Source organism: Geospiza fortis, unplaced genomic scaffold, assembly GCF_000277835.1.
Source record: "Geospiza fortis unplaced genomic scaffold, GeoFor_1.0 scaffold461, whole genome shotgun sequence".
In the NCBI taxonomy this organism is placed as follows: Eukaryota; Metazoa; Chordata; class Aves; order Passeriformes; family Thraupidae; genus Geospiza; species Geospiza fortis.
In genome coordinates, this window is record NW_005054463.1 from 802852 (window position 1) to 830208 (window position 27357).

Here is a 27357-nt window from a genome sequence, read left to right on the forward strand (position 1 = left end):
GAAAAAAACAAAACAAAAAACAAACAACCCCAAAAACCCAAACCCAAAAAAACCAACCCAAAAAACAAAACAAATCAGTTTTCAGTTTGCAAAGACACAAAATCCTTAGGATTTTTTTTTGAAGGAGAGATTTTTGAAATGGGTAATCCTAGAGGGATGGGACAGATAAGGTGCTATCCTATAGGATTCACACTTATATACTCTACAAACCCATAAATATTCCAATTTTCAAGCAAACCACTGCTGTACATAGCTCAAGCAATGTACAGCATGGCTGTGGTCACATATCCATGGCATCAATCACAGCATTTGGTCTAAGCCTTCCCAAAGTTAGACACCACATTTAGATTTAGTAGGAAAGACTGGCAATTGTTAGAAAATGCTCATTTTCACCCTGCTCACTGAAACAGCAATGTCTTTTCTCAAAGGTATAAGGAAAAAATAATTGAAGTCAGAAGGACAAAGGTGACCTGGCTTTGGCCACAGCAAAGGCCACCAAAGCAGAGCTCTGGAGCAGAGGAAGCACACAGTGATTTTCTTGCCTCCCTGATGGTTCTCAGCCCTGGTTTTAGGGGTTGTGTATGCTGAGCATGCACTACCCCCACACACAGCATTTCCATCCTACTTCTCTAATTGGTCTAATCATGCATTTCATTATTAAGGTAATTTCTAATGTCACACATTGCATTAGCCAAGTCCTTAGATTTATTTTCTTGCCCACTTTTCTCAGCTAATAAAGGAGAGCTAAGAAGAAGAGGAAAGAAACTCCTCATGTCCAACACTGTCAAAACTTAACCAAGCTCTGTGCAGGCTTTTGAAATTCACCCTTCCCAGAACTGGGGTGGGATTTTATCTTACTTTTACTACTGCTGCTGCAGACTAGAAACAACTTCTCTAGAGCTCAGTTTATAGGGCATTGGGACACTGTTTTCCAGCTGGACAGCTGCAAACAGGTGGCTGGGAAATGCCTGCATCCTCAGCAGCTCCCTGCAGCCCTGCTGGGCTGGATCCCTGCCTTTCTGAGCCCATCTGAGATGGATGAGTGACTCAGCTGTCACTCAGCATCAAGAAGGGGATCCTAAGCCACAGGGCTGATATTTTCCAGCTAGAAATATCTCCCTCACCCTTACTCTCCTCACCACCTCCACAGCTTGCTTTGTTTTAAATGCATCTGCCTGTTTATTTGCTGTCTGTCAGCTGCTCCTAGCCTGCTTCTAGCAGGACCTGAAATGAGCAGAGGACATTGTTCTGCTGGCTCCGTTCAATTAATCATTTCACCTGATGGCTGCTTAATTTAGTTGGCAAAACATCAGCAATTACACTGCTAATCCAGACAAAACCTAATCCCTAGGGCACAGTGTCAAGGCAGGGTGTAGAAGGGAAAGGTGAGGGGCTGTGATCAGATCTGGGATCAGATCCACTCTGGAATTGCTCCTGAAGCCCTTCCACACCCTTGGAAAGGGCCTTGAGTAACACAGGGTGTGCTGTAAAGGCAGAGCCAGGGGCAGAGCAGCAGAAGAGAACAAGACAAGCACTTTAGTGAGCTCCCAGCCCAAATCCCTGCAGCAGCCCAGAGGCTCTCTGACTCACTGGGGGTCTGGGTAACTCTGCTTCACCCTGAGCTTTTTGTGTTGGTGGCTTTTCACAAACAGGACGGGACTGCTGGGGTTCATTCCCTGAGCTTTTACTGCAGCCTCAGCCTCATTACATGGTTCAGACAATAGAAAGATAGCAACAGCTCATGTCCTGCCAGCAGCAGCCAAAGATTTCTTTGTTACAGGGCATTTGAAAAACTTTCTAGCCAACAGCATATTGCTAAAACTCACAGACAGTTGTTTTAGCTAATTACTAAAAGAACACATACACCTGCTCCACACAATGCCTGTCTGCTCCCTATTAACAACACACAATGCTTCATTATTAAGCTTAAAACCTTCTACTATCTTGCTAAGCATATTTTCCTGCAGTCTTAAAGTATCTTAGCCTAAAACTCAAGCTATTGTTTCCTGTCTTTGCTTGCTGTACTATTTTTAACTTTTCTACCTTCAGACTTTGCAATGCTAAGCTCTCTGCTCTCTGTTTCTGAGCCCTGCTTTCACAGCTTCCTGAAACTCTTCTCACCTTTACTATGTTTCCCACACTTTTTGTGGGGTGCTGACAGCCAGGCACCAAAGAAAGCTGGAAAACAGCGACGGGCTCTTTTGTAATCTTGCTGTCTCCCTTGGGACACTTCACCCTCGGTGATAAGAGCAGATCAGTGGGGATGGCACCCATACCTCAGAGCAAACACCCTCTGTCTGGCTTCCAGTACTTTCCTTGGGCTGGCTGCTCAGTTTCCTAATAATACCTTTAAAGACCTCTCATAGGAATTTCTGAAGGAATTTTGAATGGGTCAGAGACAGGACTTCTGAGTTTTTTAGATGATGTGATTTATTTTCTTATTTTCTACATAGACAGGAAGGGTGAAATTGGCTCACATCTTTATCGTATGGTTTAGAAGGTTACAAGATTCTTAGATATAAGACCCTCTTAGTTATAATCCTTTTTAAGGATTTATTCATTAAAAAACACTGTTAACCATGTTAACACTGTTAATAATGTTTATGTTATTTTCTACATAGACAGGAAGGGTGAGTTTGGCTCACATCTTTATCGTATGGTTTAGAAGGTTACAAGATTCATAGTTATAAGACCTTCTTAATTATAATCCTTTTTAAGGATTAATTCATTAATAAAACACTGTTAATAATGTTAACACTGTAACTACTGTTTATGTTAATTATGTTTTTGATTCAATTCTTAAATATTTCATCTTATGGATTTATATGATAGTGTTAAGCTTTTTTAGTCAATCATGTTATGATATACAAACCTGTAGTACTGTATTCTAAACTTCTTGTTTACCTTTGTAATTACTTTTATTTTTTTTCTATATCTTAAACTCTAAAACTCTAAATTTTCTTCTACATAACATGTCTCTGCTTTAAACTGTAAATCCACATTGTCTCTTTAGCACTGAAGTTTGGGAGCCTTTTACAAAGTCTCAGATCAAATCCCATGTTTAATTCTAAGCTAATTTAGATGATAGTGGTAAGCTTTTTATATACAAACCTGTAGTATTGTATTCTAAACTTGTTTACCTTTGTAATTACTTTTATTTTTTTTCTATATCTTAAACTCTAAAACTCTAAATTTTCTTTCACTTAACATGTCTCTGCTTTAAACTGTAAATCCACATTTTCTCTTCTAGCACCTATGTTTCGAAGCTTTTTCCAAGGTCTCAGATCAAATCCTGTGTTTAATTCTAAGCTTTGGCTTACAGCCCCAAAGTTCTGAGAATCCCCTGCATTTCAAATTCCCACATTTAAAGACACTATTTTAAGGAATTTGATGTTTTTGCCATCAATGGGAGCCTGCCTGACACCTCACAGCTGTTAAAAGGCTTTGCCCATTTACACTGACCACAGAACTTACTGAATAGCAACTCATTTAATATGATGAAAAAAAGCTCCTAATTTTCAACTAAAGTTAGAACTTGATAGGTTTATTTAATAAACAGCTGACTTGGAAAATACAGGTGTCTCCAGAGTGCCATGCATGATCCTGCAGTGCCACTCAGGCCACCTCCCTCCTCCCCTGGCCTTTGGTGCAAAAACCTTCCCAAATGCTAAATGTTGCCTAAACACAGATAAATTTAGGAAGTTGGATTGACTGCTCTTTGCCACAGCATGATTGACAGCTTGCAGAAACTAGGGAGAGAATTAATGTGTTTAACAGTGCCACAATAATCACAATATATTTACATTTTTCTGACACATTAGTCAAACATTTATCACTTCTTAAAATGCAGCTATGATACTTTGTCTAAACTGTCATGAGTCACAATGTAATTACATGGTAATCATATGGCAATTAATTTATATGATATTCATTTGAAACAGAGAAGAATTAGGCTTGTGATAGCGTGCAAAATTAACAGGCATACCAGACAAGGAATGAAAATCACACCACTGGAAAAAAAAAAGTAGGAAAATAAATCTTAAAATCAATGTTTAAACAAATTGCTCCAAGCTTTAGGGAAAAGCTCTGAGACTAAATGATCTTAATTTCATCTTTCTGAATTTTTTTATGAAACAACCCCTCGAAAGTTTTCTTTTTAAACTTCAGTTTAACCCCTTCCACCCAACGAAAAGGATTTTTTGGATCTCCCTCCTTCACAGTTTCCAAACTGAACTACACAATGAAAACAAACAAAACATGAGGTCAACACACACTAATGCAAAGCTTTTGTGTGTCCCTTTCCAGTATTTAAGGTCTCCAGGTCACTGCCAGGGCTTACATGATGCTCACATGCCAAGAGACAATGATGCCAACACTGAGCTCTGCTTCCTTCAGAGATCTCCAGCCCTGCAATCTCTTTTTCTCATCTATTAGAAAAATAGATTTGACTGCAGGTCAAAACTCACTGTCTTGGGCACTGAGCTCTGGTCACCAAACTGAACCCTCTGGTGATGGGAACCTCCCAGAAGGACAAGGAAGGAAGGCCAAGATGGTCCAGTCACAATTACAATATTCCCTCTGTCCAAAACCTAGGAGCAGGATGACTGGCTGACAAGAACACAAGCTAAAAAACCACCAAAGACAAAGTTCAGAACTTATGAAAGGCCTTGAACAGCAACATTTTAACAGCATCAGAGAGTAAGTAGTAAAAAAAGAAAAATATTTCACAGTTAAAAAAATTAAGATGCTGTATGTGGTAAATTATTCCGTTTACAGCTTCCTTTTAAAAAGTCATACTAATTAATGACTTCAGCAAATCTCATTCTTATTCACAAGACAGCCTGTATTTATTTTGCAAAGAAAATGTTTAAATGGAATAGCCTATTGAGAACTTCCTAACTCATCTTCAGCAGTTGTCTTGGGAAACAGCACTGTAGTCATATTTAACACATGCACTATGTACAGCAACTTTGATGAAAAGGGGAATGAAATTATACAATTATTGCATTAATTATACATTATACACTTTTGTTCAGTGGCCCTTAGTGCTTTTCAGAATAGCTGGGTCACCTGGAGGAAAATTGCACTGCAAAGCTTTTTCATTAACACCCCAAGCAGCTGTAAGAACAAAACCCAACAGTTACTTCAAAACAAGCCCCATGGAAGAGATGAGGTGGGGCACAGGGGTCATGCAGCATCATATTCCCAACAATCCCCTTATCCTGCTCTGGTCTTGGAAAACACTCAGCCATTCTGGCTCCTCACCTTGGGATGCTCTTGAAACACATCTGGGTTTTGTCCAGCAGTTGAAGTCCAGCACACAGGGCTGCCCTAATTCCCCCTCACTGCTCTCAGCCATCCACAGCACCTGGTCCAGGAGCTCCCATGCTCTGGGAAAGGGGAAGCCCCATTTCGGTGGCCCCCTTCACTAGGGAGCTCCCTGTAACATCCCCCTGCAGGAACATGTTCCCTGCCTGCCATGCAGGTCAGGGAGCAGCAAATCCCAAAGCACAGAACCCAGTCTGAGAGGCTGTAGGTGCAGCCACCATGGCAGATGTGGTGACAGGAATGGCCCTGTGCCCACTGCTCTGAGCCCCCAAGCCTGCTAGCCAGCCAGGGCACCCACTGCTGGTCTCATCTTGGCAAAACCACCAAATTCACAGAATTCACAGGATCACTGGGTTGCAAGAGACCTTAAAGATCAGGAGTCCAAGCCAGCTCCAACACCTCAACCAAACCCTGGCACCCAGTGCCACATCCAGTCTTTTATAAACACATCCAGGGATGGTGACTCCACCACCTCCCCTGGGAAACCATTCCAGAACTTTATCACTCTTTCTGTAAAAAACCTTTTCCTAATATCCAACCTCTATTTCCCTTGATGCAACTTGAGACTGTGTGCTCTGGTTCTGTCAGTGCTGCCTGGAGAAAGAGCCCAAGCCCACCTGAGCACAGCCACCTTTCAGGAGCTGCAGAGAGTGATGAGGGCACCCCTGAGTCTCCTTTGCTCCAGGCTGAACACCCCCAGCTCTGCTCTCTCAGTGGTTCCTCACAGGGTTTGTGTTCCCAGCCCCTCTCCAGCCTCATTGCCCCCTCTGGATGTGCTCAAGGGTCTCAACATCCTTCCCAAACTGAGGGGCCAGAACTGGACACAGCACTCAGGGTGTGCCCTCACCAGTGCAAGAACAGGGGAACAACACCCTCCCTGCTCCTACTGGCCAAATGAGTCTGAATAAAAAACCAAACTGTCCCTGAGGAGACACCAGAAGAATAGTGGCTGGCATTGCTCTGGGAAACTCCAGCTACAACCAGAAGATGGTGGAGGTGACACCAGAAGTGGGAGGGGATGCTAACAAGGATGCAGGGCAACCTGTGCAAAAGGGTTAAGCTGGGGGGTCACAGCTCCCAGGGGCCTTTCATGTGTGTTGATTTATAACTTCCTGGTGCCTCAATTGTGAAATGGGGCCCAAAACGACTCTGCCTGTCCAACAGCACAGAACAGAGCCCATCTCATTCAGGACACAGATGACAAATGACACTTGACAGCATCCCATGGCTTCTTATAGATCACAACTTCATTGCAAGCTGTCATACTGCAGAGCCACTCTCAGGCTCCTCCACTGAAGTATGGGGAAGAAAACAGTTATTCCAAGCTCCTGATCCCATTTACTGGTGGCCTTTCTATTTGTGTAGCATAAATACACCCAGGCTTAGGCAAATAATGAAAAAATAATAATGACCTAATTAATTCTCTGATTGATTTGATAAATGCTCTCCAAACAGAGAGGAAAATGGAATCATAAATAATGTACTCTTCCTTTGATGGAAACAGTTTTGAATAAACTTGCACGCGGCTCAGTGTTTGCTGAGACAGCTCCAGTCCATCCACAGGTACTGTCCCTGCCAGGAGCTGCCAGCCTGAGTTCTGATGTGCTGCTGCTTTAGGAGCAAGGTGGGGCCTGCATAAAGCAGCTGAGGCAAAGAGATGCCCAGGTCCAGAGACACCAGGCAGTCACTCTTTGACCCTCCCTGAGTATGGCACGTTAAGCTGCACCAAGTCTGTGTTTACAGGTGGGCATGGAAAGGCTTCAAGTGGTTTGGCCTTTCCTAAAACCCAAAGTCCCATCTGGCTCAAGCTCCAAAACAACAGGGAGCTGCTGTGCCCAGGCAGGAGCTGGTAACCCTGCACAGCACCCAGCAGTGTCCCCAGCAGCCAAAGCCTTCTCCAGGCTCTGCAGCAGATCCATCCATCTCTCCTTGGCACGTGCCTGAGGCAGCCCAGCCCACAGGAGAGGCTTCAGCTGAACTTTGGGTCTGTTTCTGCCTGCAGAGCTAATACACACACAGCTCTCCCAGCACATCTCTTTGAGGTGCACAGAGAGCAGGCTGGGCAAAGTGTCAGCAGATAAATTATTTATCATATTATCGAGCGGGTTGGGCAGATCAATATGAAGAAACCCCCAAATGCTCTGAAATGCTTAGCAAGGCAAAATCCTTGCATCCACCACATCAGTCTTTGCCAGGACTGGATTTTTTGGAGAAAGATTCCCAATGCATATTTGTAGGTAGTCAAACCCTAACCCCACTGCCCAGGGAGTCACCAGTCCTTGGGCCACAAGACAAGCATGTCCAAGACTTATCTTGCTCCTGCTTTATATGCTCAAATCAGTTTTCACAGGTGACTCTGGATGAAAAATGCCTTAGTGGACTATAAATTCTGCCATCTCTTCTATGCCTGCTCCAGGCTCCTGTTAAACATGGCAAAGACAACTAGTTGTACATTTATAAATTATCCTTCTATGGATAAAGCCAGTCAATGTGGGAGATCAGATCCAGCTCAATTACTGCTTCCGTGACAGTAATGGGAAAAATTCTCTACCATGACCTATTGTAAATCCAAGAGAAAAGGCTCCAGCAGGGACTGAACAGTTCCTGGGATAATTGTGCAAAATTAAACAATCTAACAGCATCATTTACAATCATTTCAATGAAGTTCAATGATACACACATTTACAAATTTTATTACAACTTCTGTGATCTTCATTTTCTTTCATTTATAACAATTCCTATGGAGGCAAGAACTCTTTTCATTACAACAAAATCTGACCTGCATTTTTATGAATAACTTGTTTCCATCAAATTTTAACCCAGAAAAGAGAAGGCAGATTTGATAAAATGCCATGGAAAAATCCATCCTTATTCGTTTGGAGAAAGTTTTCCAAGAATAAACGTATCAGCATGGGGTGGGGGGGAAAAAAATCAATTTTTGGTTGACCAAAGTAAAATGAATATTAATCTTGAGTGTGGCAAATAGCTCTGCCTTGGAAGGGGAAGGAAAAACACACTTGAAAAATCCAGGCGCTTATTGCTTTGAAGTTTACTAGGACACATTATTTAAAACAAATTAAGAACCTGGAGATGAACAAAACAAAATTAAATTGTTGTAAAGAAATTCTTTGCAGGACTTTTGGTTTGATGAGTACAATAAAAAGATTTCTCACTTGGGGCAACCAGAATTGACTTTTCTAATTCTTTCCCTGTTCAGCTGAAGCATCAAACATTTCTACAGCTTTGGATTTTATAGCGGTTTGCTTTTCTTGGTCACAAATCCTCCTTTCCCACCTCCCTCCCCCAGGTGCTGAGACCTACTATCAGGTCTCTCATAAAACATCACCCATTACCCCTTTTTTCCCATATTGCAAAAGCTTTAACATCAACAGCAGGACAATGCTCATGAAGCATCCTTTCAATGCCACCAGGACAGCAGCCACAGCCCAAGCTCCACTCCAGCTGACCGGGATGAAATCCCACCCCTGAGATGCCGAGGAGCCACGAGCAGCAGTGCTGGTGCTCATCTCCCCAGCATGTTTGTTCCTAATGGTTCTGGGCTGGGCATCACCTCAGTCTGGCCTCAGTGCTGACATTTAGAAAACAGCTCTGACAGGGGAGAGTCCCTCAAGGCTCTGGTGAGTGCATAAAACCCACATTTTTAAAGCTAAAATGGAATAACCCATTTAACTTGTACCAGGGGAGTGGGATTCCCCAGTCAGTGCAATACCTGGCTGCTGTACAGCGCCTGTGTTTCAGCTGTCTGGCTGCAATTTGCCATTGCTCCAGTGGGAAAGTTTTAGAGATCTCCAGAGGAAGACTTTGAAAATAATAATAAAAAAAAAAACCAAGGTGAAAACCCCTGAATGAAAACATGAGGAATTGATTTAGGAATCTTAGGGGCAGAGATGATGATACAGAACCAGATCCCTGGGAGAAGTGTGTGCTTGGACATCATTGCACACAAACCATGGAGTGATCCAGCAAATGCTCTCTGATGGGGGCAAACAGGTTTCACACGGATAGCCCCCACAGGTTTCACCCTGACAGCCCCAATAGAAAGGATGGTGGTTTGTCCCTCCCGGCACTTAGGGAAGCGGCACGTCCGTCCTACCCGTCCTCCCACCAGCCTTGTTCCACAGCCTGCCTGGTTTATTGCCTCTCTTTGAAGAAGGCAAACCTCTGGGGAAGCGTATCAGCAACAAATCACAATCAGTCTTCATAAAAAATAACAGCAATAAAGGAAAAAAGCGTGGCTGCCCACAACAGCTGGCAGCTTTGCCTCCTACGGTTACCTCCACTGGCTACTCTTCCATGCACCCTCCTGATGGTGCAAAGCAAGCCAGAAAAATGAGGAGACAAGGAAGAGGAGGAAGGAGAACCTCAGAAACAATAATAGCCTATGAATCTGAAATTTGAACAACAGTCTTTTTTTTTTTTCCCCTCCTGGTAATATTGTTCCAAGCAGCATGGGCTTGTAAAAGTCTAATCACTTCCCATCTGGCTCATCAATCACACGAGGGAGCCGGTCCCTTGCACAACAGAGTGAGCCTCAAATTGGCTCCCACCAATAATAAAAGATAGTGGAGAAGGACAATCCCTTCAGAGGATTGTTTAATAAATCACTTTCAGGCAGGGAACACAAGAGAAATGGAAAAGCCTTAGAAGACCAGGGCCGTTCAGTCCCACACGGCTTTCATTATTGATACCCGCTTGCTACGACCAATACTCCTTAGTGAATTTCCATATTTTGATTCTTGTTATTCAACATCATCCAAAATTAAACATGAAACTTTAAATATTTAAAAGCAGGCCAAGGTAGTAATTGGAGCTGATGGAAATTGCACGCTGGCACTGTTCCTGCTGCGTGTGCTTGCCTGGCTGCAAAAATGCCAGAGACACACTGTTGCTACCCCTCTATTTTCAGCAGTTGCTGACATTTTACTGTAATTTAGTCTCATTTTATCCTCTCCTTCTTAAAAATAACAACAACAGTACTGTCCTAATAATAAACCAGCAGCTCTGACGTCCAAAAGACCTTTTGGCAGAGGACTGGTTCTGCCAGCAAAGGGTGCCCAAGCTCAGCACGCACGGATGTCTCACAGAGCACATCCCATCTTTCAGTCCTACATTTTCCTTCCAGGAGCCTTTCCCTTCCAATGCAGGGGCACAACTGTCAGCCACCAGCAAGATCCCATTCCAGCCTGTATGTGGTGCATTTTTGATGGCCTCCTCCTCCACTTTTATCTGTCAGAAGCACTGAAGGCTCCCACAAGCCATGAAGTGTTTCTGACATTCCTGGCTTTCAGATCCTGGGTTTCAAAGAACTGCTGAAGGTTATGTTGATTAAGCCCAAAGACATATTTCTAGAAAGCTGTAGCTTAAATAAAAAAGGTGTTTTGCTGTCACAGTGATCAGCCAAAACTGTTACTGAAGCAGAGCATATGGGAGACGTAAGAAAACGTGTGATGTTCCAGGCTGCTGAGGTTTGTTCTCTCCAGCAGAGATCAGAGGCAGTGGGAATGCAGAGGAGGCATTTAGCTCAATTAAAAAATAAACAAATAAAAACAAAGCCTTGTACTGAACCAGATGATGGCTGATTACCTGACAGTTCAGTGAGGGGTAAGAAAAATGACTGCCTTTTAAGAGTGCTATCAGACAAGAGTCCTTTTTGTTTCCTGAGAGCCCCAGAGGGGCACTCTGAGAGGCCTCTGGAGGATGGAGCTGGAGATGTTTATTTAAGGAAACAAGAGAAACCTTTACTGGGAGCTTTCCTGAAGCCAAGATGAAGGCTGGCTTCTTTTGCTTCTGAGAAGTCCCTGCTAACCACACACACAATGGGATTCATGCTTCTGGCAAATTAACATCCAGTGGATGCTGTCTGCAGCAGATCTGATAAACATTTCCATCCACTATGAATTCCTGTCATGATGGAGCATTAAAATTTCATGGGAGAAAAAGAAAAATTGAAAATTGCTTAAGGAGCTGTTTGGTTTAGGCTTCTCAGAGTTGCAGGGACAGTTCAGTCAGCAGATATTGTAAAACCACCAGTTGCTTCACCTAGCAAAACTTCAGCCCTTATTTGATATAAAAGAATATGTGGCTTCCTTCTAGAAGGAACAACCCAACACTTTGGGCACAGCAAGGGCTTTAACCAACAACTGAAACGTTAACAGAAAAACCCTGATGAGGCCTCACAACCTGAAGGCACATTTGGAAAAAGGTGACCTTTTACAGGAGGAGCTGAGGCGCAGAAACACAACCAAAATGATTTATTTTTAAACTGAAATCTCAGGGAGTAGGTGAACTCTATTCAAAGTCATTTAAATAAATAGGATTTTTATAACTCCTGGCTGCAGGCTTGGCTGGCTCCAACGTGTTTGTGCACGTGTGTGTGCAGATTACCTCTTCTATTAAATAAACACTGCACCTTTTGGTCAAATACCAGGCTCACAAAGCCAAAGCAAAAGCAGCATTTTAACATTTTACCAGTATTTTCTTGGTGAATCCTTGCAGCCAGCTCTGTTTAGCCACTAGCACAAGCTGAATTGATCCTCAAGCAGGGGATGGCAGGGCTGCTGTGAAAGATGCCAACATATCCATGCTGGTATAGATCTACATATGCTGGACCTACTCTGCCCCAAGGAAATGCTGCCTTGCCTACTAGGAATACCTCTAGCTAAGCCATTATTCCATGATTTTGGGACACTGCTGCTCCTTAGCACAGTCCAGGTGTGTGCTGGCCGAGCATGCTCCACATTGATTTGCAAGGTGAGGGGTCTTCATTGCAAACGAAGCAAAAATTCTCAATTTCACTGGGAAACTTTTGCTTAAAAGGCCAAGAACATCAAGAAAAAGCCTATATGAAAACAATTCCTTTGCAAGGACTGATCTCCTCCCACACACTATGCAGTGCTTCCCAACAGGCTCTAAGCAGATGTATTTGACTATACATTAGATCACTCTGAGTGATTAGGGTATCCCCTAACCAGGGACACTCACAGCAAGTGCAGGAAATAAATGCCCTTTTAAGCACAGTTCATTCTTATCTATGCACTGTTCTGCTGAAATAATTCACTGCCTCCTAATGAAATGAGCAGGACTGGCCCCAGGAATGAATGAATTCTCACTCCCTGGTGATGGGTATTTATGTGCAGGGACAGAGGGTCTGTAATACAAGATCCATCCTTAATGCCCGAACCCATTTTATCTTCATTTCACACGATACAAGTGAACCGAGTGTTGTTTTGGGACATAATTGATCTGTAGCTGAAACAAATCAGCTCTGCAGCTCCGTGAGGAGATGAAATAGTGGATAATCTGTAGTCTAAAACCAGCTGTTCTGCTGAGATCAAATTATTGCCTTGGCACTGGAATGATGAGCTGACAGGGGAGCGCGTTCCAGCACCTGCCATCATTACCGGGCACCGCTGCCCCGACCTCCGGCCACGCTGCTGCCAGGCTCCAGAGATAATTGACAGCGCAGGGGGTCAGCTCCCACTTCCCAAACTGATGGACCTCACCTGCCCTCAATTCTGAATGTCAGCATTTCCAGGGAAAGAAAAAAAAAACCAAAAAAACAGGCAGAGGTGGTGGGCAGGGAGGATGCCCAGCACCAGCTGGAGAGCTGGGACTGCAACCAGCACCAGCAAAAACATTGTAGGTTGAAGCTGAGCAGCTGCCTCCATTCTCTGTGGTGGGGATAACACAGCATAAATACCTGCAAAGATTTTCTTTTGCACTATTTTTCTCTGCTTGAGTACTGCTGAGAATTATTTGGAACTGAAGTTCATCGTGTCCCTTCCACATGAATCCAGGCATGTTTTTAATACATTTCCCTGTTTTAGGTACATCACACAAAGGGGACAGAAATGAAGGGAGACCATTGCCTTTTCTTTTTCTCTAGTGCTTCCCTGATATTCAGAGTGAATTCTGCTTCCTCAGGCCGTCACTCTGCATCACAGTTTTAAGGCAGAACTGTCATCATTACTCCTGGGGTATGTATTACACCAGGGGGTTGTTTTTTGGTTTACAGAATTTAAGCCAACCCCGTTGCCCATCTCAAGCTCCCCTGTCTGGAGGCAGCAATATACAGATACTTCCACCACCACCATTGTTATCCTGAATTAGGCACCAACGTGAAATATTGTATTATTACACCAATGTGTAATATTGGTTTTTTGCTGGCACTTTAGGATCTGAGTCAATCCCAAAACAGCAGAATCAGAAATAAATGAACACCCCAAAACACAAGAAATCAGACTAAGTGGTGACATCAGAGTCTGGCCACCGTTCAAGCCCTTGGACCACTTGGCTACAAATCTCCCTTTCACCATATTCAAAGTGAATGGCATTTACTTTGAGGGTTTCAGCTCCACGTTGTGCTCATTAAGGTTGTTTCTTAAAGCATGAGCACAAACTCTCTCACAAAATTCATTTTTGGTACAGCCACTCTCCAGCAAGCAGCATTAAGCTATCAGTATTATTTTCCCCTACACCAAACAGTGCAGGTTTGTCAAAATCAGCGTGATATTTCTGCCTTGCCTTTTGACATTTTCAGGTTTGTTATGTTCAGACGTTACCTCAAAGCACTTCATTCTTTCTCTCTGGAAGGACTAATGACCACCAAAGGGGGAAAAGAAACACTTCATGCCATTCAGTACAGCATGCAGACTCTATTAGCCTTTGAGTTAACTCCAAACATTGAGCACCAGTGGATGAGACAGCTTGTGCTTACCCTGTGGAAGTACTGCCTTGAACTAGGACTAAACCCTTGACTTTTTAAGTAATTTTTTCTCATTCCACCTTCCCATCATGATGTATGACCCTGGGCACATGTCCCATGAGAAGTCAGTGGTACCTGGCTTCATTCCCTGCAGAATTTCTCTGAATTTCTCAAAATTTCTCAGAATTCCGAGCTGCACATCCAGCTCACATGTGGTTAACAGAGGTATTCCTATTTTTGAGGAGGATGCTCAGGAAAGCCAACTTTTCCCTCTTCCCCAGCCTTTCTGGGCACCTAGGATCTGCACAACTGTGGGGCTGTAACTTGTAATTAGTGGCCAGGTTTGGGGTGGGAGCATTGCTGCTGAATTCTGCAATCTGCACAGTTGTGCTGACATTTCTGAACCATAAAAGCCCTGCGGCTGGCATCTACAGAGGAAACCTTTAAAATTGATCCAGTTTAGCACAAAAAACTGTTGGCTAAGCCTCAATCCATCCCTCTGCTCCTCCACCCCTTGACAGAGCTTACAGCAAAAGACTTTGTTTTTCTTTTCATATGGATTTTAACAGTAATTCAAGCCCATTGATCCAGGACTCTGAGTCGGTGTATTACAATGCAAGATTATGCAGCTCTCTCACAGTTGGTTTGTCTAATTTCATTTTATTCCATAGTAAAATGGGATTGGAGGGAGGGAGGTTGAGAGAAAAAATTGGCAATGTGTTGCCTAAATGCTCAGGAAAACAAAAATGTTACTCAAAGGAAAGTGTAACACACTTCCACCTGGCACAGCTGCTATACCTCAATTACATAGGTAGCTATATCCCTCTCCATACCTCATCTGTGCTCCCATCCCTGTTCCACTGGAGAATTTGAGAGGGTGGGTGGACAAAGAAGAGAATAAATAAGCCTCAATGACATCTGAGCAAAGCTTGTCAGTGAATAGAAGAAAAGGTAGAGTTTATACCATCTTCTAGCTGGGGTTAAGACTGCAAATCCCATTACACTCACCATTCACACCACATAACCTTTCTTTCTATGCTTGAAAGAAAACTCCTCATTTGCTTTACAACCTAACAAATCCATTTATAATTTAAAACTGTTTGCAACCACAGTTGTTTTGGTTTTTTTTTTTTTCCCATTGGCTGGTTTAACTTTACTCTGCTGTTTGTTTTTCTCAAGTTTCAGTAAGGCCAGCATTTCCAATCCCATTTGTAGGGGAGAGGTTTACATTTAAAGAGTCAGATCATTAACAACATAAGGTGCTTGAGAGAGAGTATAATTGGTTTCACTGGCCTAGAGGGAAGATCAACACTGAAGAGAAACAGCACCTAATTAAGAAGGTTTGCACTGTTTTATTTTTAATAATGTCCTCCTCTCCACTACCAACATTTTTTATAGTACTCATCCCTGCAGCTTCTGTGGTCTGGCTTAGCCACATGTGTTTTACAGACACCCAGGCATCAGACCCCTTCATGGATGGACAGAAGGAAGATTCTAATCAGGCACTAAACAGTAGGAAAAAATTGATAGTCTGTAAATAAATTGATAGTCTGTACTATATATTATATACTATATTTTTTTATACATATATATTATTATATGGTATATTTTATATATTTTATCTATATTATTTATTTTATATATATTAATTATATATTATATTTATATTGTATATAAATAAATTGATAGTCTGCATTTATTTTTTAAAAACAAATCCAAAGAGTTTTGTCCATGTTAAATATTTGACTCCTGGTGTGTATTTTCACCCTCCACATGTGACCCACCCAGCATGTACCTCTGCAAAACTGGGGAAAACTCCACCTGGAGCAGTGATCTTTATGTCCTGGGCATGTTTTTGGTCCTGGAGCCTGTGGCACCTCATAATTTCCCAGCAAGGTGGTGGGAATGCTGTGGGATGGCACTCTGGCATGATCAGGAGCTGTGCATCCCACATCTGCCTGGGCACCCCAAAAGCTGCCAGAGGGGCCTGTGAGGTTCCAGAGGAGCAGTGAGAAGGACAGATTTCCACCCCCCAGGCATGGGGGGAGCCACCCCACATCACCTCCCCAGTGCTCTGCTCTGCCTGACCAAGGGCAGCCTCGCTGCAACACAAAAATAGGATGGAGTGAAAAGGATATTGCTGATCTCGAGCATGTGTGGGGGTCTGGGCTACTCTGAATTATTGAAGTCAGGCTCCTTTGATCTCTCTCCTGATCCAGAGTGGCTGCTGCTGCCTTGCACATGAATCAGACAGGCTTCCCAGGCAGCTGGGCATGGGGTGCCTGCTGTACAATAGGAGCTGAATGAAAAATGCTGAAAAACAATTTAAAGAGACTCCTTAATCAAGCTGGACTTCAAATCTTGACCTCTTCTCTCTACACGTGATACAGCTGAAGGATGCTCCTGCTTAGTGAAGGAGACACAGGCAAAGAAAGGCTGTGGGAGAGCTGGGGAGGTTCCTGGCCACTGCCAACCCAGAGAAGGGGCAAAACAAAGCCCCATGGTGGCACCCATCCCCAAAACCCCCAAGAGCTCTGGCAGGGGAGCCTCTGAGCTCTCCCTTCATGGGGGGATGCACAGCAAGGGGCAGACTGATATTTGTCACCCCGTAAGAATGATGGCCTGAGTTTTACACAGCAAATCAGCCCTGGGGACATGGACACGGGGATGTGGCTGCCACTGCCCCAGGGGTTTTAGCAGCACCCACAAGGGCAGCCTGCAGCAGGTGGGATGTGAGGAGCAGCCCAGTGCCATCCTCATTAGACTCAGGCTGTCCTGGAAATCTGCAGCCTCCACACCCCAAAAAAATGATTCCAGGGGAGCCTCAGAGCACTCAGCAGGCACAGACACACATCTTCACTCCACAGTTCACTGCTGCACCAAAACAGGAGCCTGCATTTCCATAGATTACAGCTCTGCATTCCCAGAACACCCAGTTCTGCATTTCCAGAGATTCGAGCTCTGCATCCCCACAGCACCCAGCTCTCCACCTAAACACCACTGGTAATTTCAAATGTACCTTTCATACCAAGCCACCAAAATGCAGCACCAAGCTCTGCATTCCCACAGCACCCAGTTCTGCATTTCCAGAGATTCGAGCTCTGCATCCCCACAGCACCCAGCTCTCCACCTAAACACCACTGGTAATTTCAAATGTACCTTTCATACCAAGCCACCAAAAATAATTGCTAAATAATATATACTACAAATTTGGTATAACATTTGCTAATAAATGTGGCTACAGCTTGGCAAACTCAGCTTGAGCATTAATTGTATATTGACCCAGCTTTTTAGGGAGAAGGAAGGGGAGGTGTGGGCTACAAAGCTGCGTCCAGCAGCAGCATCCTGAGGCTTAGACCAGAGGCTTTGGCACAAAATGAGCAGCACCACGTCCTGTGCCTATAAAAATTGGGTTGAAGCCATGACAGACAGTGCTAAAAAGGGGATTTTGAACATCCAAGGGAGGCACAGGGGCTGCTCAGGCCAGCCTGCAGAGCTACAGGGACATACCTGAATTACAGACACCTGGGACAGCACAGCAAAGTCAGTGTAACACAAGGGGGATCAGCAACAGCAGCACAAAAATCATGTAACCCCTCTGAAGACATTGAGGTCAGGAAGTGCTGGATGCCATTTCCCTGCCAGCTGGGGGACTCTGGGAGCGATGGGGTCAGGATGGAGCTGGCTGACTCTCTCTTGGGGACTATGAGGAGTGTGAGATCTGTCAACATAAAGGGATGGGGGCCATGGGAACACCAGTGACCACAGCAGCACCTGGGATTCAGCTACTCACTGTGCCTGCAGCTTTTCAGAACCCACTTGCACAGCACAGGCTGGGAAGACCACACCAAATTACAAATCTGTGGCACTCCCTTCCTTGCTTCCTAGGCATTTTGAGAAGAGTTTAAACTGCCGTGATCATTTTAAGCTGCTATTTCTGCACAAGCAAAGGGAAATGGCAGAAGAAGCCTAATTCCTGGAGCAGCAGAGCTGTATCACACATGCCTTCTGCAATTAGCCTTTGCTCCCACTCCACCCTCTGAGTCTGGGATGCAGCTCACTTGAAACCCAGCTCAGGTTCAGCCAGCACAGCTGGCAGCTGATCACAGCCCCTGTGAAACATTCTGTCCACGCCACAAGCATGGTCTGGCATGCAACTGGTCTCCTGTAACCCACCCAGCACAGCAGTTGTGCTCAACAGCAAGTTAGAGGCGTCCTCTTTCCACCCAGATTTGTGTTGTGTTGATGCCAGAGGTTTGAGCTTTTATATTTTTCACATTCTGTGCTGATTTAGTGCATGGGTCTGGGCTTTATGTTAGGGGATGGTGAGCTCTCTGCACAGAGCAGAGAGACAAAACAATTCCTTCTCTAGCTGGGGACCAAGGACAAATGATCCACAGCTCAGCCCAGGAGCATAAACAACATGCACTGAAGAGAGAAAAACAAGAAGGATGGGACTGCATGGGCTAAAGCTGTAATTGGACAATTAACTCCAATATGCAAATGGAGCAGAACTTAGAAAAGTGACAGACCCCATGACCAGGTGTCCATTTTGGTTCATCTTGGGTGTAGCCCTGGCTGGGCTCTTGTGCTGCCCAAGGTCGAGGCCTTTTAATAAATCCCTGCTTCATTCTTTAGCTCTGTCCAGCCTCTGTTCTAGGTCAGCCTTCACAAGGCACCAGTGTGGCATGCACAGCTCTGACCATCACACCTCTGCTGTCCATGTTTTGTTTTCTATCAGGTAAGATCCTGGGAGGGCAATCAGGAACACATCAATAAATGTGCTCAATTTCCTTCTCTGTAATTACCTGGAGGCCACTTTGCCTCTTGCCAGCCAAGGACAAAACACACCCTGGCAAGTGATGCAAGTCACTGCATGGCAAATGTTACAGCAAACCCCTCCTGGAAACCCCCGTTCTGGGGTATGGCCACACTGCAGTGCTCCCCTGGCACTTCTGGGGAAAATCCCCCTGCACAGACACACAGCCAGGCCACAGCCCTTCTGGGAGCTCCTGACAGGCACAGAACTGCACAGCCCCTTCTGCTGAGCAGGGAATGGCTGAAGCCTGGCAATTGGGCAGTCAGACACCGTTTTGCTGCAGAAGGGATGCAGGGCTGTGCTGCCAGGCCTTCAGGAGCCCCACACAGCATCACACTGCTCTGCCCAGCAATGCCCTCCATCCCCGCACACCCCTCCCTGTTGTCATCTCATTGCAGGGGTTCCATACTGCTGTTTCCTTATCACAAAGGTTCCATACCTTCTTGGTGTTTCTCGTGGGCAGCTCTCAGAGGACTGACTCTTCCTTCTTCACAAAGCAGCCAACTGACTCCAGCTCCCTTCTCAAGCAGCCACCCCACTCTTTTATAGCACTCTTCTGCTCACTGCTTACAGCTGTGGCCTGGTAAAGTCAGGCCTGCTCCTAATGTTTGCTAATTGGCCCAGCTGCAACTCCTTAGGGGTAAGATCACTTTCCACACTATCTTTATTTTCTTATATTCTATCCCCCTACACCTCCCTGACACGCCTGTTGTGATGCAGCCTCTCTGTGCCAACATCTCCTCTCAGCTCTTCCACCACAGCTTGCAAAAGACTCTGCTCAGCCCTGTTTTGCTGTAAAAGACCAAAAAGGGTTTAAACCCCCCCAAGTTCTGTTTTTTTATCAAGCAGCAGCTCTGAATGCATTGGCAACCCAACTCTCCCCCTGGCTCTCTGGCAGTCCTCGCCCTGCAGAGGGGTCTGCTCCACCAAAACTTCCCCCAAACATTCAACACAACCAAGAGCAAAGAACATAAAGTCCAAATGGCCAAATCCCACCTGCCACAGAGCCTAAATATGATGTAAGGAACAGGCTGAGGTGGGGCTGGCAGGGGTTCTCACCAAGCACCATGCCATGAGTGCTGACAGAGGGGAGTTGGGCCCTCCATCTCTGCAATAAATGTAATATTCACCATCAAACAGCCACCCAGACAGCTGCCCTGCAAGTGTGGCTGGAGGTGCTACACAAGCACTGCTGAGGTGAATGAAAAAAGAAGCCATAAAGCAGTGGTAGATAATTTTTGAAGACTGTTGATAGTGGTTAAGAATTAGTTTCATAATCACTTGGGGGAGTTATGGCAGGGAACAGCACAGAACTTTGATCATGTCTTTAAAAATAAATAATCTGAATTGGTTAAATAAAATCTGGGCACAAGAAGACAATTTACTGACTGTGAATTGCTAAAAGCCAGGGGATTAGTCAAAGATAACTCTCATTTACCAAATGTGTTTAACAGAAGCACTTGCAGAAGATTGGTATGTGATACACTAATTGTGCATTTTATTTTGAAAATTGAATATGGAGATGTTATTAAGAAATAAGTACAGCCCACAATAGGAACTGCCAGCTCTGCCAAGCAAAACTAAAATAGGTTCCTCCTTCTGTTCCTCAAACAGTTGTTTGCAACATGAACCAGTGAACAACCTGAGCTTTTCTCAAGGTTTTTTTTCCCAAGTCCAAAGCAAAGAAGTAAATCTCAGCTCTCTCCTGGACCAGACTGAAGACAGGCAGCAGCTCCAGCAGCTTATCTGGTTTCATGGAGCAATCCCAGTGCAAGAGCCTGGCTGTGCAATGAGGTGAAGCACGCTGGTGGCTTGGGAAGCAGGGTGAGATGGAGCCTGACCCTTCCCACTGTCCCTGCTGAGTCCCTGGGCAGCCTGGACACACCACAGGGACAAGGCAGCTCCCAGGGACTGCTTCCCACCCCAATATTTGTCCTGCCCAGTTCAATCACACTCTGTGCCAATGGAGAGCCTGCCTTGGCTGCCACAGGGAGCTGGCACTGCAGCAGCCATGGGCTGCGTGAACCTCAGCCTCATTTCATGCCAGAGCTAGGACTGCAAAAACTGAATGACCCCTTGAACATTTTCTGTGAGTAGGATGAGCCTCAGAAGAAGGACAAAGCAAGCCAGCTGTCTGACAGATGTCAGAAATATCTGTCCTTACAATTTTTCCTGCTACTTCTTTCCTCAGCTAGGACCCCATTGTGGCCACAGCACAGGGAAGCAGCAAGCAGCAGGAGCAGAGCTGGAGGCAGCACATGCAGAACACAAGTTCATATTGCACTTGCTCACAGGAAAGCAATACCCAGACTATAACACAACCAGGAACCAAAATAAAAGAGATATTAAAGTAACACAGGTGACATGTCCTCCTGCCCTGCTCACATATAAGAACAGCAGGAAAAGGAACAACTGGCATGTGCAATCAGAAATCCAGCTCCTCATGAACTGCAGGGCTGGAAGCTGAAGGGGCTGAGCTCTTCATTCAGGTGACAGACAGCCCCTCTTAGTCTTCATCAGCAGATATCCAGAGAGCTAACTCACAGACATAAAGCAAATCTACTTAGGGAATAAATGTCTAAATAAATATGAGAGATGGGATGCTGATCTGTTAATGTTCCTCTGCTGGGTAAATAAAATTATGGGTTTTTTTCACTTCAATTCATTTATGCTATTTGTTTATTACTGCACGATGAAAAGGCTCAGCATGCCTTTTCCCTCTGTGAACATCAACATGCCTTGGGCAGGTCCAAAGTGGTGGCACTTCCAGGATTTCTCTGCTCCATGCCATTATCAGAACAGCTCGAGTTCTTCCACCTAGTTTAGATCTGGGTAATTATTTAGAGTCACATACATGTGCCACTGCAGACTTTACACATTTTTCCTAGAGCTGTCTAAAAGCCACCTGAGGTACCAATGCTTTGCAGGTGACACACAGTGTTCTGTTGCATGTCACATTTGCTGACCCACACAGGTGAGCACATCACTGCTGAATTTTGGTGCTGTGCTCCCCGCTCAGTTTCACACATTCATCAGCCAGATAATCTGCAATCTTTTCGAAATTCTAAGGGAGTAGTCGCTTAAAGAGAAAGAAGAAAGGTCCACCAAGCATCAAACTCGCTTTATACCTACATCCCTAACCACTCTCTTCAGAGCTAGGCAATGAGCTCGATGAGGAAATGAAGAAAAAATGAAGCAACAATGAAGCCTACAGCTTAGCAGGCCTTCCCTCTATCCTGGAGCAAGAGGTTGCCCAGCTAAGCTGAGCACTGCAGAGAGGACAGGTTGGCACACAGAGCCATGGCTGTCATCAGCTGGGGACACAGATAACCCAGGGCTCCACCAGCATCATCTACCTGAAGTGCTTTTGGTGGAGGAAGAGGGCAATTACTGCAGCAGAGACTGAAACACTGGAGCAGGCTGAAGGAGCGTGATGTTGCACGGAGAGTTCACTGCATTTAAGTCTGAGAGAGACAAACAGCCTTTCCCTTGGTTATGTCCCATCTGCCACCTTCATTTGGCCATTAAAACCATTTTTAATATGATAAAAGGAGTAATACTGCCTGACTAATGAATGTCGAATTATAGGCGTAAATGTGCCAACATTTATTTATTTATTTGCCTCGCCGAGAACATGTTCTCTTCTGTTTGGTTTTCTTCTTTAATGACTACAATTTATCATACTAACTAGGCCTTCCACTTTGCTGAGTTTTGTTTCAAGTTCTGCTTTTTTGCTGAGACATCTGTGAGGGAGCAGATGCAGGTAAAAGAAGTAATAAAACTAATAAAAAAGCAATAGTAGCTGTCACCAAAAAGCACAGGTGACCAAACCACCTTCATTTACTGAACAGGGCCTTTCCTTCTTGATCTCATTTGATGATTTTACTGCCTTCTTCCCACCAATATTTCACACTGCTTATGGCAGCCCTCTGTGAGGAACACAAATTCCTAGTTTCCAAGGAATTTGCTTTCCCCACCTCCCAGCAGGAGGAAGCAGGAAGGAAAGCTGAAGCGGAAGGACTGCCTGCCATGAATTTGAACCAGCAGGCATCTGAAACTGCAGAGATGCCCCAGTCAGAGCAGGGATCCTGCCCTCACAGAGGAGGATCTGCCACCTGTCCAACGCTGCTCCAGCTGCACCAAGGCTGTATCTATTTCAGAGCAAAGGCATATGTGCTTTCCCCACCTGTCACAACTGTGAAATGTATGGATAGCATCCACTTCCGAGGCATTTGGCACTCAAATTAACAGGCAACCTGCTAGTCTGGGTGCAATTAGCACCCCAAACTTTACACCAGCCATGTCTGGTAGCTGAGTTTTGCTCACAGATCTTTCAGCAGCCTGGGGTACACGTTGAGTAAATATACACCCGTGGATGGAGTGGCAAGGCTGTGACACCCCCAAAAAATTCAACGTGAATTTTGGCTGAATTCACACTGCTTGGCTTTGCCTTTGCTAGGAACTGTGGTGGAAAGTCTTCAGTTTCACAGTTTTACAGACTGGAACTGAGCACTCAGCTCACTCAGGACCCAGCACAGGGAATGAGTGAGTGTAACCCAACCAGCTGGGGCTGCCTCCCACTGCCTCTTCCTGCTGCCAGATTTAAACTCCAGCACTCCTGCCACGTGAACGTGCCACTGACACACAGACACACATCCTGCAGCATGACACAAGCATTTTTAAGAGTGCAGGGGAGCAATATGAGCAGTGTAAACCCTTATCTGTGTCATGGAGAGTACAATCACAGCACAGACTGCAACCACACTGGCACAGGCTGCTTTTCTACCCTGGCCCTCAGACCTACCTTCTATATTACAGCCACATCACCTGCAGCATCCTCAGATGCCCACCTGGATCACTCCTTTAGTGGGATATTTTTTAAACAAAGAATGTAAACGCCGAATAATGATGGGCTTAAGTTCTTTGAACTCAGTATTCACCTTTCTCTCTTGTGGTTGCCAGCAGGGCAACAGAGTATCTGCAAACCATACTGAAATGTTCTTTCAAAATTCCAAAATTTGATTCAAAGAGGACTGAGGGACTGCACAACCAAGGTTCCCCAAAAGCAGTACAGCCTCCATCTATCACAGACTTCCCCTGGATGCTGGAGATTGTTAGGCTCACAGCTCCAGTCCTCATGTTCATTCAGAAATCACTTTTTTCTTCCTCTTAAATGCTTCACAAACACTTCCCAGAGTCCTTCCCTTGCTTAGTCCATAAATCACACCATAACTAGCATTTTATTAGGATTAGCTTCCCCAGTCCTCCAGCGCTCATCTGCATGATTCCCTGACCTTCCCAAACCCCACCTAACCTACCCTGGGGCAACACAAAGTGAGAGAGCTGTGAGGTGTCACCTTCCAGTGGCACAGCTTTCTCCCCCACATCCTGGATCAACCTGAATGACTCACACTCAGAGCACCTGTCACAGCAATGACATGGCTCTTGTTCTCTGCACATCCCCGGCATTTTATCATCCTCTTCCATCACAGCAGAGCTGGTGGCAGACAAGCCTGGTCTTTTCCAGCCCGGCACCTATGGCTGCTCGCCCAAAAAAGCAGCAGAGGGAAGCAGGGAGGAAGGAGGAGGGAAGGAGAAGAGCAGGCTGCTTACCCTCAGGAAGGAGAGGTCCCTGTTGTGCTCGATGCTGGTGATCTCCAGGTTGCCCATCACCACCTCACAGTTCTCATAGTACTTGCGCAGGGCCCGGTACTGCTGCTCCAGGTCAGACAGGGAGCTCAGCTTGTTCTCAGTGCCAGCACACACTGCAAAGAAACACAGCACAATCCATCAGGCCACTGTGGAACAGGGACACTGAGCACAATAAAGTCTGTATAAACTGATACAGGGAGTTGCAACAAAAATCTGTAATGATTCACTTGAAGACCAGCAGTGGAGATCGGAACGTGGAAATACAGCCTGTGATCATCTCTGCAATTTAAACACCAAATGGGCTGAAGTGCTGGCATTTACCACCAAATACAGAAAGGCTGAAAAAAGGCAGAAATGCAGGGAAAAGGCCAAGCAGGTTGACCCCAGCAGCCAAAGGGTCAAACTCAGGTCTCAGCAAAGCCCCACCAGTTCCACCAGTGACAGAATCAGTCAAGGGCAGAGCCATTCCCATCATGGGCTGAAGGACACAAGGCTGGAGACACCTGTGCATCCAAGCTGACCTGGATAATTCAACATTTTCACTATTCTGAACAGAATTTTGCTCTTTGGCTCACAAGCCAAGAACAACCCAGGCAGAAGTCTTACACCCAACATTGTTTTCCCCATCACTTTCCTTAAGACTCCAGCTCTTCCCAGCTTTAAGCAATCAAATAGGAGAAAAACAACAGCAATAAACACATTGTCTCTCCACAAGTCCCCAGGCTGAATGCACAGCAAAGAAATGTTAGGAAACACCATCCTGGTACAGTTTTCAAAGGACACTCTCTAATATTACACTGCTCTGTTCTACATTTTGAAGCCCAGTTAAAAGCCAGCACAGAATCCCAGCTCATCTCAGGGTTATCAGCCTGCTGCCATCATGCAATGACAAAAGAAAAAGAAGAGAGAGAAATAAGTCCAGAAGCAGCATTTTACATGATCACCTTTTCACACACTGCTCAGACAGGGATGCTGCTTAAATGGTCAAGTGTGGGGCTGGGCTGGTTTTGGTTTGTTTGTTTCAATGCACTTTCTTTTCCTGTTAATCAACAGCTTGTGGGTTGTTCTTATCTCTGAGCAAATTAATCTGGGTATATCTAAACTTTTGAAATGGCCATTATATTACGTAAAACAGGAGCCTGACAAGAATGGCATTTCTGGAGCCAATCCCACTTCTGGATCAGATCAATACAAACAAAACTCTCCATGACTGGAGGCATAATCAGTAAAATTGGCTAATCCACACTATTTTGAATGATGCAGGTCCTTTTTATAAATACCAAAAGTAATTAGGTTTCAGACTACTACCATTATTGACTGTTTATTTACTATAACCCCCCCTTTTTTTTTCTCACTACAAGTGGAAGCAATTCTAATCTCTGCTCTCTCTGCTGCAGAATTATTTGCTCTTGTGCTGGAGCAATTTAAGCTTCCAGTAGCCTCTTGGCAAAGAGCTTCAGGAGGAAGCAAGAAGCCCGTGACCTGCTCAAGGTCTTCTCCCAAGGAATCTCCCTCTGCCCCAAAAATGGCAATGGTTACAAACTGTTCACAGGGTGAAGGATTGATCAGATCATTTTTGGGTTGTGTTTCCAGGGGCCAAAGAGCACAGACCAAAGCTGAACAGGCACTGCAAGGGCTGCTTCTCTAAGCAGGCATTGGCTCTACCCACCACAGGAAATGCTGGAATGTTGTTTCTTTCTATGACCTGGTAAAAGTAAAATTTCAAAGTTCTTGCTACAGTTAAAAATTTGAAATGTTTGACCTACGTTCATTATACTGTGTTGAAGGAAAGCAGAACTGCTTGGTCTGCTCAGGTTTTTAAATAGAATCTACCACCTCACTTTGAGGCTTAACTTCAAAGCATGAACATTCCAAATTTTAGATTTTCTGTAAAACCTCACCACTTAGAGTAAATCATACCTAAACACTATTTCATTCATAATATTTTTAACAGCTGTTTTGGGAGATGGAAAGACATGGTCATAATGGGACCCCACTTAGCTCTGGTGGACTGGGACCACTGGAAGGATTAAGCACTGCAACTGGGAGATGGCACATGTTTATTTTTGAAATACAAAGCCCTGTCCTACAGTTTTATTCAGAAAAGCCTCAAGACCTGCCCTTGTGCGCCAACTCTTCAGGGAGTCACATCCCTGTGCCTGCCAGGGCACCTAAAAATTCTTGCTTAGCAGCTACAAAATGGGTTTGTGTGTTCCTTCCTTAAATACAGCAGTATCCATTACAGGACTGATCATATTTCCAGCCAGGTAAGTATTATTCTGTCTCAAGGCTCCCAAGGACTAATAAATACCTTCCCTTCCATTCTGCAATCCGTGCTAAGGACCAACACAGCTCAGAAAACAATTCCTGCAGCTCAGCTAATAAAGCCATACACTGCAACACTGATAATCCATGTTGCACACCCATTAAACATTTCCTGAAAGCTAATGCAGCCATTTGTTTGCTGTGAGGAAGCAGGAGCACCTGGAGCCTGCTCTTGCAAGAGGATTCAGCAGGGGTGAAGCCAGCCAAGATGTGAACCAGGGCTAGGAGTTTTATCTGAGATTAATTTTGTACAGCCAAACCACTGCAGTAACTTCCTCCAGTTTTTGATATGGCCAGTAATCAGCTCTTTTGGATTTAAAAAAATACAAAACCCCTTTAAAGCTAATTTAGAATAAATCATGCTTTAAATTTATCTCGTAGCAATTCCAAGCACTCTATGTCCGTCTTAAAAAGAGAAGTTTCCTTCCACAAAAAATTGGTCGCAGATTGCCTCAAATCAAGTCACACACCAAAAGTGATTATCCTACATCAATTGAGGGGAGCAGAA

General features: G+C 44.8%; 1 protein-coding gene across 1 annotated transcript in view; it reads right to left on the reverse strand.

Annotated features, from left to right (window-relative positions):
- ERBB4 (erb-b2 receptor tyrosine kinase 4) overlaps positions 1–24635 on the reverse strand; it is a 351768-nt gene extending 327133 nt beyond the window's left edge. Inside the window, 1 exon segment of the mRNA XM_031062777.1 lies at positions 24486–24635. Coding sequence (XP_030918637.1) covers positions 24486–24542 — 57 coding nt within the window. The 5' untranslated portion in view covers positions 24543–24635.
- Positions 24636–27357: the final 2722 nt, after the last annotated feature.